The sequence below is a fragment of the Syzygium oleosum genome, unplaced genomic scaffold, assembly GCF_021117445.2.
Source record: "Syzygium oleosum isolate NSW1041296 unplaced genomic scaffold, Sole_v2.1 Sole_v2.15, whole genome shotgun sequence".
NCBI classification, from domain to species: Eukaryota; Viridiplantae; Streptophyta; class Magnoliopsida; order Myrtales; family Myrtaceae; genus Syzygium; species Syzygium oleosum.
The window spans coordinates 5,130,974-5,147,810 of record NW_026607499.1 but is presented as its reverse complement, the minus strand read 5'-3'; the positions used below and the strand labels follow the sequence as shown (position 1 = coordinate 5,147,810).

Below are 16,837 nucleotides of genomic sequence, written 5' to 3'. Positions count from 1 at the left end.
TTTTTGCTATAAAAAAGGGGGCTGGTTGAGCCATTGGAGAAGAGTGAGTGGAGCTCGAAAAAGAGAAAGTTCAAAAATACGAGAAAAATAAGAGAGTTCTTTTCTGTGGCTATGGTTCCACCACATCCTTCTTCTCGATAATTTGCAGCAAATTCCTTTGTTCTAGTGAGCCTAGTTGCATCGCTCTTGCTAGTCTCAATCCTATGTCGCTGCTGTTTGCTGCTGCGTCGTTGCTGCATCACTGCTGTTTATTGCTGCGTCGCTGCTGTTCGCTGCTACGTCGCTGCTGCTCGCTGTTGTCTACTGTTGTTCGTCGTTGTTCGCTGCTGTGTTGCCACTGTTCATTGTTGTTTGCTGTTATTCGCAGCTGCTGCATCCTTGCTGCCGCTGTTCACCATTATTGTTGCTGCTACTCATCATCGTTGTTCGCTGCCGTTTGCTGCGTTGTTACTGCTCGTCGTTGTTTGCTATTCATCATTGCCATTCGTCATTTGCAGTTGCTGTTGCACCACTGTTGCCGCTGTTTGCTACTGTTCGCTTCTGCTGTCCGCTATTGTTTGTTGGTCTTCGTTGCTGTTCATTGTTGTTGCATACCTTCGATTGCTTTCCGCGGTTCACTATCAATTTCTTGCGGTTAACTCAAACCAAGGTGAGGATGAGATCAGTTTAAATTTGTGGATTGTCAGTACATGATTTTAACTGCATGTCATTTAGTCAATAAAATCTTAGCTTATCTAGTTATATATTTTCTTTGCATTAACCAAGATATATTAGGGCATTTGGACCTTTAGACTCTAAGGTGAAACCCTTAATATTATTTGGACGTAATTCTTTTATCCGCAAAAATATTTTTTTGAAATAAAGAGAAAAGGTACCGAGTCCCTGAATTCCTTGAATCTCTAATTCGTGGAAGTAAAATACGCTCCCATATTTTACTTGGGTGTCTAATCGACTCATAACCATTTAGTGGCGACTCCAAAAGATAAGATTAATTACATGATAGATTGAGTACCAAGTTGTGGTCGGATGGCCTTAGGAGAGTCCGCACTAAACTTGAACGATTGCCTCATGAGAGAAACCTTCGTTCTCGTTTAGTAAGTCCATTAGCCTTCCCCTAGTGGTTCACCTCCGGAAAGGTCGCGACACAAAACATTTTATATTTGTACTGATTTAGTCCATTCAACTAATTTTGGTCGAAAATCGCTAACATGGATGCCAACCGTCCTACATAACATGGTCAGCACTGACTTAAATAATTTTTAATAATATTTTAATATTTTTTCAAATTTTTATTTCTTTTTTCTTTTTCATTTTTTCTTTTCTTTCTCTTTTTTTTTATTTCTTCCCTTCTTCCTAGCAACAAACCAAAGGCGAAGGTCAACGAGGCTTGCCCTTGCCAGCACTCGCTAAGTAAGACGATCGACGTCAATATTATCGAATTGACACAAATACAAAAGGTTTTAGGACTTAATTGGCCAAAAAAAAGTTTATGACTGAATTGGCACAATTACAATAAATATAGGACTTTGTTGATAATTTTCCTCTTGGCATTCAATTGCCTGACGTTGCTTGCAACATTTATAAGTAACCCGAAGAAAACTGGGGAACACAAATGCGAGCCTTGACTTTTGCTTATCGTCGAATCTTAGAGTAAAGTCTAGGCTTTTAATGTAGATTCTTCCTAAATAATGTTTGTGGAACACATTTTTTATTTTCCATATTGGGTTATAAGAAATCAGAGTAAGAAGGTACTCCATTTGGGTAGCCAACATATATAGGGAAAATGATACAAATGGTCCATGAACTTTGGCCCAATGCATAATGTCATCCTTAAAATTTTAATTTGTTCAATGTGATTTATAAACTTAAACCCAATGTGTAATGTGGTCCATGAACTTTTAATTTGTTCAATGTAGTCCTTGAACTTTTGATACATGTTCAATTTAACTCCTGAATTATATGAAAATATTCAATATTATCCCTGATCTAAAATTAAGTAAAGAACTACATTGAACATTTTCATATATTTTAAGGACTACAATGAACATGTGTTAAATATCTACGGACCACATTGAATAAATTAAAATTTTAAGGACCATATTAAATATTGGACTAAAATTCAGAGATCACATTGATCAATTAAAAATTCAAGGATCACATTGCGTATTTGACCAAAATTGATCACGTATGTAAGAAGACAAGAGAGAAGTAGAATGACCAGAAAGTCAACGGCCCCAATTGATTAGGCTAATCTAGTAAAATCTTATTTGCGAAAATTTATTCATCTTAGAGAAACGAAAGAAAAATAAAATAAAACAGACGCAAGAGAAACAGCCCAAGATGAATGTTGCCACCTATGTTTCAACATAGCTGGATTTCGGGTTTCGGGTTTTTTTTCCCCTTCTCACATGCATTATCACCTTCTAAGGAAAGACTTATAATGCTTAACTGATACCAAGAAACTTTTCGAGAAATCGGAAAATTACCCAACGTTGTTAGGTTAACAAGCAATATGTGCACAAAGAAAACCGTAACTGATAACTTGGTCGGACCTTATATATTGAAAAATAGTGTGTAGAAACTTGTTAATTAGTGGCCCTTGGTTTTGATTTTTTAAAGCAAAAAAAAAAACTAACATTAACTTTTATACTGAAAATTAAGATATCTAAGTTTATGAGGAATTATGAATAACCCTATATTTCAGAATTTGTAAATTTAAAAATATATCTAGAATTTGACGTTTAGGAAAAGTTGCGTTGCGATAATTGCAATTTTTTTAATAAGTTATAACCGAATGCTAGAAGACCATTCTTAAATAGATCTTTGAATTTTTCCCCGAATAGACCTTAATTTGTTTTAGATTTGTCAGTTTCTATTAGAGTTTGAGGCACCAAAAAAATCACTAAATTAGCTTACTTGTCAAATAATTCCAAACCTAATATGAGGCACAACACCTAAATCCTAATCTAATTAACCAAATCCTAGACCTCATCACAAGGGCATTCTCTAGGAAAAAAACATAGCATAGACTCATTGCACGTACGAAAAATTATTATGTAGCACGAGTATATCGAAATAATTTCTCAGGACCTCTCGATCCGCTCGGGTTGGTACACAGGACCAAAGGTTAAAAATAGCTAGCTTTGCCGACACTTGTTCAATACTTTTCAATTTGGTGATTTCTTTTAACCAAAAATAGGAGTTCCCAAACTGGAGGCGACGGCCCAAAAGAAATTAAAAGCTTTCTTCTTTTGGGCTAGTCCTCAGACCTTGATAATGCCTGGGCATATGTGGTACATGTTAGTCCCTTCTCTTGGCAACTTGGTCTGTTATTTGTTGAAAATTGATGCTACTAGGGTAGGGTGTGCTTTCTCGCGATATTAATTATAATAGTTTAGAACTGTTGTGGCATTAATGGCTGATTTTCTTTCGGTTATTGGCATTGATCTTCTTACCTAGTAGCAATAGGTCACAGGCAGGATTAGTTTTTTTGCTTATGTTTTTTAGTTTAATTTTATCAGCTTGTTGGCAGTTTCTTTTTCACTTCAAGCCATTGTCATTGGCGATGGTCATAGCAATGTGCAATTTTCTATTGTATTGAGGAATGAGCAACGTATTTTCATGGTCATTTAGGGTGTTTCACTGGTCCGTGCGCATTGCTGCCATGCTCATTTGTGAGGAGGGAAGAATGTGTATACACTTCCCTGAGAATGTCAGAAACATCACCAACCAACCAACCCCCCAAAAAACCCGAAAACCCGACCCATACCAACCAGATGCGGGTCAGGTTGGGTCAGACAAAGCAGGCATCCTTATGATTTTGGGTCAGGTCAAGTAGAGTTGAAACCCGACCCATTGACACCCCTAGAATGCATAGGAAGTCATACACCTAGCGTACAGAATTCAATCAAATCTTAAACCTTTCAACTAGTCAGATAAATCCTAAACTTTTCTTCGAAAGTGCATGGCTAGACCCGTTAATTGAATGAGTTGTGCTAGGCAAGGGATCAAGCATGTCGGGCAATGTGGTGCCTGGCTGGCACGGCCCAATAGCCGCCGCTAGACGAGAGCATAAGTCCCAAAAACAAAAAATTCTCTCCCAGCCGTATCCCCAGTAATATATTTATTCAACACGGATTCTCTATAGCTCCGAAGCCTTTTATGTTTAAGGATAAGAATCCGGCAAATGGAGTGAAGCTATCAAGAGGGGGAAATTTCCATTTTCGGTATTCATGTTTCTAATTGATTCATATTATTTTGCATTTTCGAAATGTTGTATGTACTTAAGCTATGGTTCAATAACCCTACACGATAAGCTTCGAAACTACTTGAAATAAAACTTTATGTAAACTCTAGCGGAGAATTTCATTCATGGAAATTTTCATTTTGTTATGATTTTATGCAAGTAAATTTGTGCAAAAATTCACGTTTATAATAACGTTTAAAATAATAAAATTCATACAATGTTAGACTCGTGCGCGACGCACGGGCATTTTGCTAGTTACCGTAAAAGAAAGGTTATTCATTAATTAGTTGTGGGGTTTGGATAAGGTCCTCCAATCTAGATGCGGGCCAAAGGTTTGGAACGTTGAAATTATTCACAATGTAAGCAAAGATCGGTATGCATGCGGTGTTAGGCGAACCGCCTAACTTGTGGCCCAACATAGCAAGGGGCCAAGAGAAACCGAAGTATAAAACTTCAAGTGATCGACATTTCCTTGCCGTTGGAGCTTGAAGCAACTCACAATAGTGATTGTAACTGTGTGCATGAGAGATGGATTTGATGGCGTTGATACTTTGTGCATATCTCGCATGGGGTTTAATCCAAGCCCTTCGCTTCATCACAAAGAAGGCCAAACCAGGCCCCTTCAATGATAATCTCCCTTCCGGCCCGCCGCCTCTTCCGCTGATCGGCAACCTCCTTGAGCTCGGCAACCACCCACACAAGTCCCTCGCCAAGCTCGCCCGCACTTATGGCCCCATCCTTAGGCTCCAGCTCAGGTTCCTGACCACAATCGTCATTTCCTCATCCACGCTCGCCCGAGAGATCTTCCAAACCCACGACCCGTTGTTTTACAATGGCACTATCCCGGACAATGTCACTCCCTACCGTCAAGATGAGCTCGGGATGCCGTGGATGCCCGTCTCGCCGCTGTGGAGGAACCTCAGGAGAATATGCAACCAGCACATATTCGCCAACAAGAAGCTCGACTCGACTCAATGCTTGCGCCGCAAGGCAGTGCAAGAACTTGTTGCACACGTCGAGAAGTGTGCTCAGACCGGTGACGCTGTGGACATTAGCGCAGCGGCATTTCAGACAAGTCTGAGTTTCCTGTCCACCACCATCTTTTCCTCGGACTTGGCCGACCTTTCTTCGGTTTCCGTTAAAGAGTCAAAGGAGATTGTTGGGCACATCCTGTACGAGGCCGGAAAGCCAAACGTCGCCGACTTTTCCCGGTGCCAAAGAAGATTGACCCACAAGGCTCGAGACATCGGATGGAGGTGTATCACGGGCAAATGTTCGATCTATTCGACAAAGCGATACAAAAAAGGTTGCAGCTGAGGGCGACACCGAGTTCCCCGAGGATGAACGATGTTTTGGATACACTTCTTGATATAAGGGAAGATAACAATGAGAACATGGACATCTTGCTAATGAAGCACTTGTTCGTGGTATGTTTATGCACTCTTTAGCAACTTCTGAATTTTGGTTGGCTTAATTCTTATCCATGTTTCATATTTGATACTCAACAAGGCCATTTCCAACTTCCATTTATTGGACGAGCACAACAGGATTTATTCGTCGCAGGCACCAACACAACTTCGAGCACGTTGGAGTGGGCAATGGCGGAGCTACTCCATAGCCCGGCAAAGCTATCGAAAGCCCAGGCGGAGCTCGATCAAGTCATCGGCAGAGGCAACCCCATCGCCGAGTCTGATGTTGTTCGCTTACCCTACTTACAAGCCATCATCAAGGAAACCTTCCGATTGCACCCGCCAGTTCCACTCCTCCTCCCTCGGAAATCTGAGGCGGAGCCTCAAATCCAAGGCTTCACCATCCCGAAGGGCACACGAATTTTCGTCAACGTGTGGGCGATGGGGAGAGATACTGCCCTGTGGGAGGACCCAAACGTGTTCTAACCGGAACGGTTTTTGAGGTCGGAAATGAACGGGAAGGGACAAAGTTTCTAGCTGATTCCGTTTGGCGGAGGTCGGCAAATATGTCCGGGCTTGCCATTGGCCTTGACGATGTTGGATATGATGTTGGGTACGCTCCTTAATAGCTTCAATTGGAAGCTTGAAGCTGGGATTGAACCGGAAGACATGAACATGGACGACAAGTCTGGCATCGCCATACGAAAGGATCAGCCTCTGAGAGCTGTGCCAACGTTGGTGTAGGCAATGAGGAAAGTGTTCTCAATAAACGTCTATGCCAACCAAAAAATTAAAGGCTGTGTTTTTCTCCACTCTTGGAGTGTAAATATATAGATGTCACTTGTATTTATTTTAATGAATTTTATATAGTAAATGATGTCTGTACTTAATCTATCACTCGCCAATCAGAGATTTGATTGGGAAAAGATTATATAATAAGGTCCTAAATAAATTTCTTAAAGAATTTTTCCCTTCACGGGTGAGAAGTGTAGTTGTCCAACTACTACGTCACGCTGAGCCATAATCTCTTTGGCTTAAAAACAGATGGTGGTCTTGAGAAGATACATTATACCACACCTAATCACGCGGCATGTGATGTGGTATTAGCTATGGATGAAGTAAGTTTGACTGTTTGGTATAATCTTTTTAACGAACATCGGAATCTCGCACAATTGAATCGTTGAAACTACTATACATCTCTGAATTACATTTCATAAATTATATACGAGTAATTATTAGTAATTACATTACTAATTTTCCATAAGATAATATACTATTATTCAAGCAATGCATTACATCATATACTTGTAGAATGGAGAAGCCACCAACTTTCTCGTATATAGATTGCTCAAGTCCTCAACAACCAGCATATATAACTCGACTATATAATTTTACCTTCGAAGCTCTCAGCCGTGAGAGAGACACAGAGATGGATCTTTTAGTGTTGATACTGTGTGCTTACCTCGCTTGGGGTCTTGTCCAAGCTCTTCGTTTCATCACCAGGAAGACCAAACCAAGTCCCTCCAATCTCCCGCCCGGCCCGCCACCTCTCCCGGTGATTGGTAACCTCCTCGAGCTCGGAAACCTCCCTCACCAGTCTCTTGCCAAGCTCGCCCGCACTTACGGTCCCATCATTAAGCTCCAACTAGGGGCCGTAACCACCGTAGTCATTTCATCACCCACGTTGTCCAAAGAAATCCTCCAGACTCGCGACATTTCGTTTGCCGACCGCATGATTCCCGATGCCATCAACGCCTTTAATCAAGGCCAGCGCAGCTTGCCGTGGGTCCCTGTCTCGCCTCTATGGCGGAACCTGAGGCGGATATTCAATCAACACCTATTCTCCAACTTGAAGCTCGACTCCACTCAACACTTGCGCCGCAAGAAAGTCCAAGAACTCCTAGCCCATGCAGAGAGAAGCGCCCGAGCCGGGGATGAAGTGGAAATCGGCGAAGCGGCTTTCACGACGTCCATAAACTTTTTGGCCACCGCCGTGTTCTCTTTGGATTTGGTGGACCGTTCTTCGGGTTCAGCGAAAGAGTTCAAGCAGACCGTTTGGCAAATCATGGTCGAGGCTGGGAAGCCTAACGTGGTGGATTTCTTCCCGGTGCTCAGGAAGATCGACCCGCAAGGTACGAGGCGTCGAATGACGAGGCACTTTGGGAAGATGTTCAACTTGTTCGATCGATTGATCGAGGAGCGGTTGCGGCTGAGGGAAACGCCCGGTTCGCCCAGGATGAATGATGTGCTAGACACACTTATTGACATATGTGAGGATAAGGAGGAGGACATGGACATGTCCCAACTCAAGCCTTTGTTACTGGTAGGTGTGCACATGCTCTTCGTCATTGTTGACCGTTTGCTTGGCTCAATCTGTTATCAGAATGCATGGTTGAGATTTGAAACTACCTTTGATTATTATTATGAGAATTTGCAGTTTCGACATTAAAAAAGACCGTGAGAGAATGAAAAGGTGAAAAATAAAAAGTAAAAGGTCATCCAAGCGCTATTTGACTAATTCCTTTCAAACCGCAATTCATTTCACGAAATGCAGGATGTGTTTGTCGCCGGAGCCGATACTACGTCAAGCTCGGTGGAATGGGCGATGGCCGAGCTACTCCACCGTCCCGAGAAGCTATCGAAAGCCCAGGCCGAGCTCCATCAAGTCATCGGCAAAGGCAACCTTGTCGACGAATCCGACGCCGCCCGCTTACCATACTTACAAGCCATCGTCAAGGAGACTTTCCGGATGCACCCGGCAGTGCCGCTCCTTCTCCCCCGGAAATCCGGGGCGGACCTGGAGGTCGGGGGCTACACCATCCCCGAGGGCACGCAAGTCTTTGTCAATGTGTGGGCCATAGGCCGAGATCCGACCCTATGGGAGGACCCGGACGTGTTCTCGCCGGAGAGGTTTTTGGGGTCCGATATGGATGTGAAGGGGCATAGCTTCGAGCTAACCCCGTTTGGTGGAGGGAGGCGCATATGTATAGGCTTGCCTTTGGCCCTGAGGACGTTGCACGTGATGTTGGGCTCGCTCCTGAATTGCTTCGACTGGAGGCTTGCAGATGGGGCTTTGCCTGAAGATATGAGCATGGAGGAGAAGTTTGGCATCACCTTAGCCAAGGCTCAACCTTTGAAAGCCGTGCCCGTGCCGCTCCGATGAACCGTTCGTGTCTCCCAATAACAACTTATTGTTCGTATCGTAACTATGATTTCGCCGTTCATGTAATTATGGTAGTCGATAATCTGATGCAGTTCTTGTATCAGGTCTTCCTGGTGCAAAAGTTTAAATGGATTGTCCAAGTGCAGTAGCTTTCGCATTGAATAGATCCGATCTATCTCTTGCCTTGAAGCGAGACGGATAAAGTATGATTTTTTAAGAGATTCTGATCGTTTCAGTCCTCAAAATATTCCAATCTCAACTTCTGGTGTCAACTTCTTCTTCTTCTTCGCGAAATTAACACTTATTTCTAGAAGTCCTCAAAAGTTTGGCGTTATTATAATATAATCGTAAGATGGTGTTAGCATAATTCTATATTGTTTATGAAATAATTAAGAATAGCTTACATATCATATATGTCTAAATAAATTGCAAGATTTTAAAAGAAATATCTTATCTAATTACTGGATTTTGTCACTAATTTATGCTATTAAGTGAGAATTCATAACAATAGCCGCCAAAATGTATGACACGCTACAAAATACATGAAAAAAGTGCCCCGACTCTGTGTTTGTGGATGGAATCCCTCTAGAAGGGTTAGAATGGCAGTTCCCTATCCTCGGGAGTTACAGGCTAGGAAGCACGGACACTCTCCGGGGGCATCCGTGTCGTGTCTAACACATGTCGGACGTGTCGGACACCGACACTCGTCCGACACTCTTTTTTTTATTATTTATTTATTTGTGGATTAGAATCAAATTAATTTAATTACAATAATCATAAAAATGATAATTTATCATGTATATATAAAAAATATACATTTAATATACAACGTGTCATAACGTGTCGGAATTCTCATTTTTTGAGAAATGATGTGTCGGCGTATTGTGTCGTGTCGCATGTCGCGTGTTGCGTGTCGCGTGTCGATGTCGGTTCTACTTAGGTTACAGGTTGAGAAAAAGAAAGAAAATAATATCAAGGATATAGGATTCCAACAAATGTAAGGTTTCGACCAAAAAAAAATATATGTAAGGTTTATGAGTCATGTCATCCAGAGTTGGTCCAGTCCTCGATCTTACATATATTGGAATCCTATATATTGGACCCATAGGGTTGGTCTCCAATCCTAAAATTTGCGGACTAACACTGTGCGGGTTGGTCATTGGGTTGAGTGTTGAACCGGCCCAACCAAGACCATGCTCACCCCTACACCAATTTGATGATGGCCTTAAAAATATATTTATCGAAACCCATCATGCCTAATAAGTGATAACATATCGTCCTAAAATCTTTTAGGATAATTTCCTCTATTTGAATTTAAAATTCTTTCCTCAATTTGAGGATACTTTCCTTGATTTTAGGAATCAATTTTGCCCTCATCATATAACTATGTATCTATTTAAATGTATTATGTACATCAATAGAAGAACAAGGAAAATCAAAAAAATTCAAAGCTTCTTTTACTTTTATTATGGTATCAGAGCATTCAACGTAATAGTATTATTTGTGATCCTGCTTCTTCTTCTTCATGGCTGCCTCCAACAATTCTGAAGCTACTAGCGCTATCAATACCCCAGTTCAGTCCCTACCTATTGTGATTTCAAACATTTCTAGCCTTGTCCCAATCAAACTGAATGCCTCCAATTATCTCCTTTGGAAATCCTTGTTCACGCCTATTTTGCGTGGTCATCGCCTGATGCATCACATTGATGGCTCTGTCCCTCCACCTTCATCAGATGATCCCACATATCCAACTTGGTTTGAAAAAGACTAGCTGATGTTATCATGGATCAATACCACATTAAGCAACTCTGCTCTTCCATATATCATCGGACTTACTTCTACCAAGCAAGCATAGGATCTGCTCAATAAAAAATATGCCTCTACAGCACTTGCCCATGTGATATCCCTCAAACGATTGCTTACTCGACTCAAGAAGGGCACTCAATCTCCAGCAATTTAAGATCATTTTTGACCAGCTGGCAACCTGTGTAACATCCCGAATTTCGACCCGTTCCCGGAACCAATAAAGTGTATATTAATTCTCGTTTAATTTTAGTAAGTCTCGCCCAGAGCTGATCACTCATGGGATACTAACCCAATGGGAATGGCTAAATAGGAAAAACGGTACGTGGACCGGGGATCCAATCGCGAAATTGGACCCGAACTTCGATGTCGAAATTTCGAAGGTGTTTACGACTATTTTGTAAGGCCGACGTCATTTTAGTGTGGCCACATATGTTTGGGGCTAGTACGGCTGAAAATTGGAATTTCGGCAGAAATTGGAAAAATTTACAATTTTGCCCCTGGAGACTTCGGCAGCCGTTTTTTAGGCCAAATGAGATTATTTTTCGAGGCCGATGCCATTTTGGGGTAGCCACGCATATTTGGAGTGCGTACGGTCAAAAAATGGAATTTCGATCCCGGGGTGAAAAATTACGGTTTTACCCCTCGAAACTTTCGGGCTGATTTTCGAGGGCTTAAAGCATGATTTTTATGAATCCGACGCCATATTATGCTGGCCACGCATATATAGGACTGATATGGACAAAAATTGAAATTTTGACCCGGGATCGGAAAATTACCAAAATACCCTTGGACCCATTTTTGGTAATTCCGAATTTTGGTTATTTTTGGGACTTAACTAAGGTTAATTGGGTCAACTATGGTCTGGTCAGCCAATAATTGAGGGCAAATGACCATTTTGTCCATACATTATTGGATTAGGGTGAATCTTAGCCATTGGATGAGGGGCAATTTGGTCCAACCCCTTGGATCTTTGACATGTGTCCTCCACTAAGCCAACTTTGACCAATATTTGACCCTCTTCTCTCTCTTCTTCCCCTCACTCGGCCAAGCTTCCCCGTTCACTCACCCCTTGGACGCCGTTTCCTCCTCCTCCGTTTCCCTCTCGTCGCCGCCGTGAAGACCAGCCACGCCGGAGCTCGTCGTCGCCGGCCGGGACCGGAACAGTGTCGCCGACTCGCCTCACCGTCCTCACCATCATCACCGCTTCACCTTTTTCCCATTTTCCTTTGTCTTCACTTCCATTTTCCCTTTCTCGGCCCTTCAAGCCGGATCACCGCCGGAGCTCCACCGCCGCCGCGCCGGAGCCCATCCAGTCGAGCTGCTGCCGCTGTGGCGCCACGCCATCATCCTCACCCCCATACGACCACTTTCTCTCCCTCTTCTCCCTCATCTCGCCGTCGATCGGTGCCAAGACCGAGGGGACCGCCGGGCCCTCGCCGCCGCCGCCGAGCGCTACCGGCCGCTGTTCAAGCCAGCCACCGCCGTTCCCTTCGTCGTGCCACCGTCCCCGACGTCCCTAGCCCTCAGCCCGAGATTGCCGCCGCCTCCCCTGTCTCGGCCGTGAGTGGCCGTGAGTCCACCGGCGCCGCCGTGAGCCGCCGGCTTGTTCCCCGGAACGCCGCCGTCGATTTTACCGCATGTCGGTAATTGGCCACCCGTTCCCGTCGACCGAGTCGAATTTAGGCGAGTATAAATCCCTAAACCCCGAATTAGTTTAATTGTGCATTTATGGGTAAATTAGGGGTTAATTAGGCTTGATTATGGTTTAGTTATGTGTAATTGTGTGTTGGAAGATTAGGGGATGTAATTAGAGCCTAATGGAGTGATTTAGGCGTGGTTTAGTGTCAAAAATGGGTGCTGCCCTAGTACTGTTCACACAGAACCGAAAATGCACTAAATTGCCTAAGTTGAGAATTAAATGGGTTTGTGAGTAATGGCTTGAATTTAGGCAATTTAGTGACTAATAAAGACTTGTTCAAATCCTATTGGGTGACGCCATGTTTGTGACAATGACGACTGAGATTGGTTCGTCCATGGCGGGCCGTAGGCGCCGTGAATTGCATTGAAATGAATGCGTGGAATAAGTGCCGGGTTTAAGTGGACTAAAATGGAATGAATTGTACGTGCCGATAATGCGTTGAATTCGTTGAATTTATGAATAATTGTACTTGGCATATTGGCATTGATAATTGGCTTGGATTCCATTTCTCGTGATTTCGTTATTAGTGTTTCAATATGGTTGAAATTGCGAGTGCTAAACGATGCACGTACCTGATGTGACTAAGTTGTTGACTTTCGGGTCGGGCCTTTGGGTCGTTTTAAATTGTGGCCTTCGGGTCGGGCCTTTGGGTCGGAATAAATTGTGGCCTTCGGGTCGGGCCTACGGGTCGATTTATTGCTGAAAGTGGCCTTCGGGTCGTGGCCTTCGGGTCGGTATATCTGTGGCCTTCGGGTCGGAATAATTGTGCATATTTGATAATTCACACGTAATTATTGTGGATAAATGCCAAACCTGCAGGGCTGTGATACGAATGATTTGGGCCGTGGGCCTATGAATTTATTGTGAATTGATGGTACACTGTATATGTGTGTTTTAATTGCCTGTCAGGAGGTGCATATTAGCCTAGTTTAGGTTTAGGGGTTATTTACTTGCTGAGATTCGTCTCACGGTTGTTGGAAACCGACTTTTCAGATCCCCGGCAGTGAGGATGGCAGAGGCGTCAATCTGTTTTGGGATTCCCCAGTTCATCGAGAAGACTATGTCTATGCATGTCGCACATTTTTTACCAAGCCCCGCCTTAGTTTAGTATCCCCTGGCCACCATCTTTTTTGTTCAATGTCCGTTGCCCAGTTTGTCTTCTAGTTGCTTTTCTTGTTATTTATATTGTATAAATTTCTGCAGTAATGTAAAATATTTTTATTCCTGCTAAATTCCAGTGCTGTGCTATCCTTGGTTGTCTTATTTATTATACGTGTATATAATATATATATATATATATATTGCTTCCGCATGTGCATTGATCTATGTGCGTTGGATGCTAGGTCGGTGACGTAACCTGGGGACGTCGCACCATTACGACCTTAAGTGAGATGATCGCGCTTCGTGGGGTACGGGGCGTGACAACCTGTGGCTCTCCCCTAAGCGAGGACGATTTGCTTATTCACATCCTCGATGGGCTACCACCATCATATTGACAATTCTGTTCCTCAGTTCGTATTCGCGCCAGGACATCGACCCTATCTATTGAAGAACTTCATACATTGTTAATCTGTGAGGATCTTTCTTTGACTGAAGATACACCGCCTGCGGTTTTAGCTCAGTCTACTACATTATGGCTTCCAAACCTTTCAGGCCCAACAACTCTCGTCAATTCTCTCGGGGTCGCGGCCATGTACCATCTCGTGGAACATTTCCTCCTCGCCAGTAGTCCTCCGCCTCCTCTGAATCGGTGCAACGACCATCACCCTAAGGCCAACAAAAATCTCAAAATTTGGGTGTTTGTTCACAATGTCAGATTTGCAATCGTATGGGTCATACTATCATCGACTGTTATCACCAAATGGACTACACCTATCAAGGCTGCCATTCACCGGAAAAACTTGCAGCAATGGTTGCCACTGCCTCGACCCCACCCAACACTTGGTATACCGATACTAGAGCCACTCATCATCTCACCCCAGAACTCGAAAATCTCCAAATTTCAATTGCTTATGATGGTAATGACATTGTTGAGATAGGTAATGGCCATGGTATGCCCATTGCACATGTTGGTTCCACTACCCTTTCATCCTCTTCATCACCTCTTCACCTCAAATCTATATTTTATTGTCACACAGCTTCACACAATTTACTCTATGTTTACTGGTTTTCCAAAGATAACAATTGTCTCTTTAACTTCGATGCCTCTGATTTTTGTATTAAGGACAAGGCCACGGGGAGGATACTATATCAAGGGCCAGTTGAGAACGGCTTGTACCCACTTCGCACTCCACCATCATCCACCGCCCTAAAAGCTCATTACAGTTCATCCATCACCACGGACCAATGGCATGCTCGTCTCGGCCATCCCTCTCTTGACATTCAACAGGCCATTTTCTCAGTCGCTTCTATTTCCAATAAATAGGGATCTCGCATTTGCTCTTCATGTCAGCAAACGAAAAGTCACAAGCTTCCTTTTTCCAAGTCTTATTCTACCTCTAGTCGTCCTCTAAAATTATTACATTGTGATGTATGGGGCCCTACTCCCACATTATCTTGTTCTAATTATTCCTATTATGTTCTCTTTGTCGATGATTTTTTCAAATATTCATGATTATTTCCTATGAGATTAAAATCCGACTTTTATGACATCTTTATTAGTTTTAAAAGGTAAGTTGAAAATCTTTTGCGTCACACCATTACCACATTTCGCTTGGACGGTGGTGGTGAATTCATAAGTAATACCTTCAACAATTTTCTTCAATCATATGGCATTACACATGAATATTTTTGCCCCCACATACCAGAACAAAATGGTGTTGTAAAGCGCAAACACAGCCACATCATCGAAACTAGCTTAGCTATGATGGCCCATGCTCATATGCCTTCTAAATTTTGGTTGGCAGCCTTCACCACAGTCATTTATTTAATTAACCGCATGCCCATACTTCAACATCACACTTGCTCTCCATATCAAATTTTATTTCACACCCCTCCTGATTAGTCACACTTACGAACCTTTGGTTCTATTTACTTCCCATGGCTCGGACCTTACAAGACTAACAAATTAGAACTTCGATCGACCCCCTGCTATTTTATAGGCTATAGCCCCAGTCGTAAAGGATATCGTTGTATGGATCTCTCATCTGGTCGAGTATATATATCTCGTCATGTGGTCTTTGATGAAACTAAGTTTCCTCACTCTCATATCACTCTCACTCATTCTTCACATCTTCTACCTCATAGTCTCGATTTTTTTGGAGTCATTCAAACTGAGCAAGCTCATTGTGATCCCTCCACCACTTTACAGGTCGTTCTCACATTCAACAACACCTCCCCGGTGCCTTCTTCATCAACTACCAAACCTATCGTGCAAACCTCTGGCCAACCCCTTCCTCCACCTATTAATAATCAGCATGTCCCTTCTTCTTCCACTCACCCAATGCAAACAAGATCTAAGTCTGGTATTACTAAACGAAAGGCCTTTTCCCATACCCTTCACCCACTTCCGATTGCACTTACCGCCATCCATATCTCCGAACCAACATGTTACTCCCAAGCGGTTAAGGAACCTCAATGGCGTCATGCCATGAATCAAGAATTTACCTCTCTTCAACAGCAACAAACATGGTGTTTGGTCCCTTATGATCCTACTATGAATGTAGTGGGCTGCAAATGGGTGTTTCGAGTTAAACGAAATTCATATGGTTCTATTAGTCGCTACAAGGCTCGCCTTGTTGCTAAAGGTTTCCATCAACAACCGGGTGTTGACTTTATTGATCCGGGCAAACCTAATCATATCTGTCACATGAAGAAATCCATCTATGGCCTCCATCAAGCCCCTCGAGCCTAGTATGAAAAGTTTAATTCAAAACTTCATGATTTTGGATTCACTGTCTCCAATTCCGATCCACAATTGTTCATCTTCCACCAAGGGCATATAACCGTATATCTCCTCTTGTATGTTGATGATAACATACTCACTGGCAATGAAACTTCAGTGTTGCAGCAGTTAATCTCACATCTTGGCCATCATTTTCGTATGAAGGACCTCGAACCTCTTTCTCATTTTCTTGGTGTTCAAATAACACGTAATTCGGAAGGCATACAAGTTAATCAGTCGAAGTATATTATGGATGTTCTAAAGCGTACAAATATGGACGGATGAATATCAGTCCCAACGGCTACTGTGTCTCAAAAACTTGACCACGGTGATGGCCCTCCATTATCGGATCCCAATCTTTATCGGAGTCTTGTTGGAGTGCTGCAGTATGTTACTTTGACGCATCCTGACATTTCGTTTGCTGTCAATCAAGTTTGCCAGTTCCTAAAGTCTCCCACCGAGGATCATCTTGTGGTGGTCAAACGAATTTTGCGTTATTTGAAAAGCACAATCACTCACAATCTTCACTTTCGTCAAAGCCAACACCAACTCACTGCTTATTGCGACGCCGACTGGGCAGGTTGCCCCATTGATCGACACTCTATTGGTGGGTTCTGTGTTTTCTTCGGTT

The 16,837-nt window shown here is 42.9% G+C and overlaps 1 protein-coding gene and 2 pseudogenes across 1 annotated transcript; all 3 read left to right on the top strand.

Moving 5' to 3' along the window:
- Positions 1-4,774: 4,774 nt before the first annotated feature.
- LOC115687842 (geraniol 8-hydroxylase-like) lies at positions 4,775-5,699 on the top strand (annotated as a pseudogene).
- A 145-nt stretch (positions 5,700-5,844) lies between these two features.
- On the top strand, positions 5,845-6,399 carry LOC130134486 (geraniol 8-hydroxylase-like; annotated as a pseudogene).
- A 571-nt stretch (positions 6,400-6,970) lies between these two features.
- Positions 6,971-9,037, top strand: LOC115687771 (geraniol 8-hydroxylase-like). The gene is made up of 2 exons (XM_030613428.2): positions 6,971-7,978; positions 8,210-9,037. Exons 1-2 carry the CDS (start codon positions 7,085-7,087, stop codon positions 8,816-8,818), a joined length of 1,503 nt encoding a protein of 500 aa, XP_030469288.2. The 5' UTR covers positions 6,971-7,084; the 3' UTR covers positions 8,819-9,037.
- Positions 9,038-16,837: the final 7,800 nt, after the last annotated feature.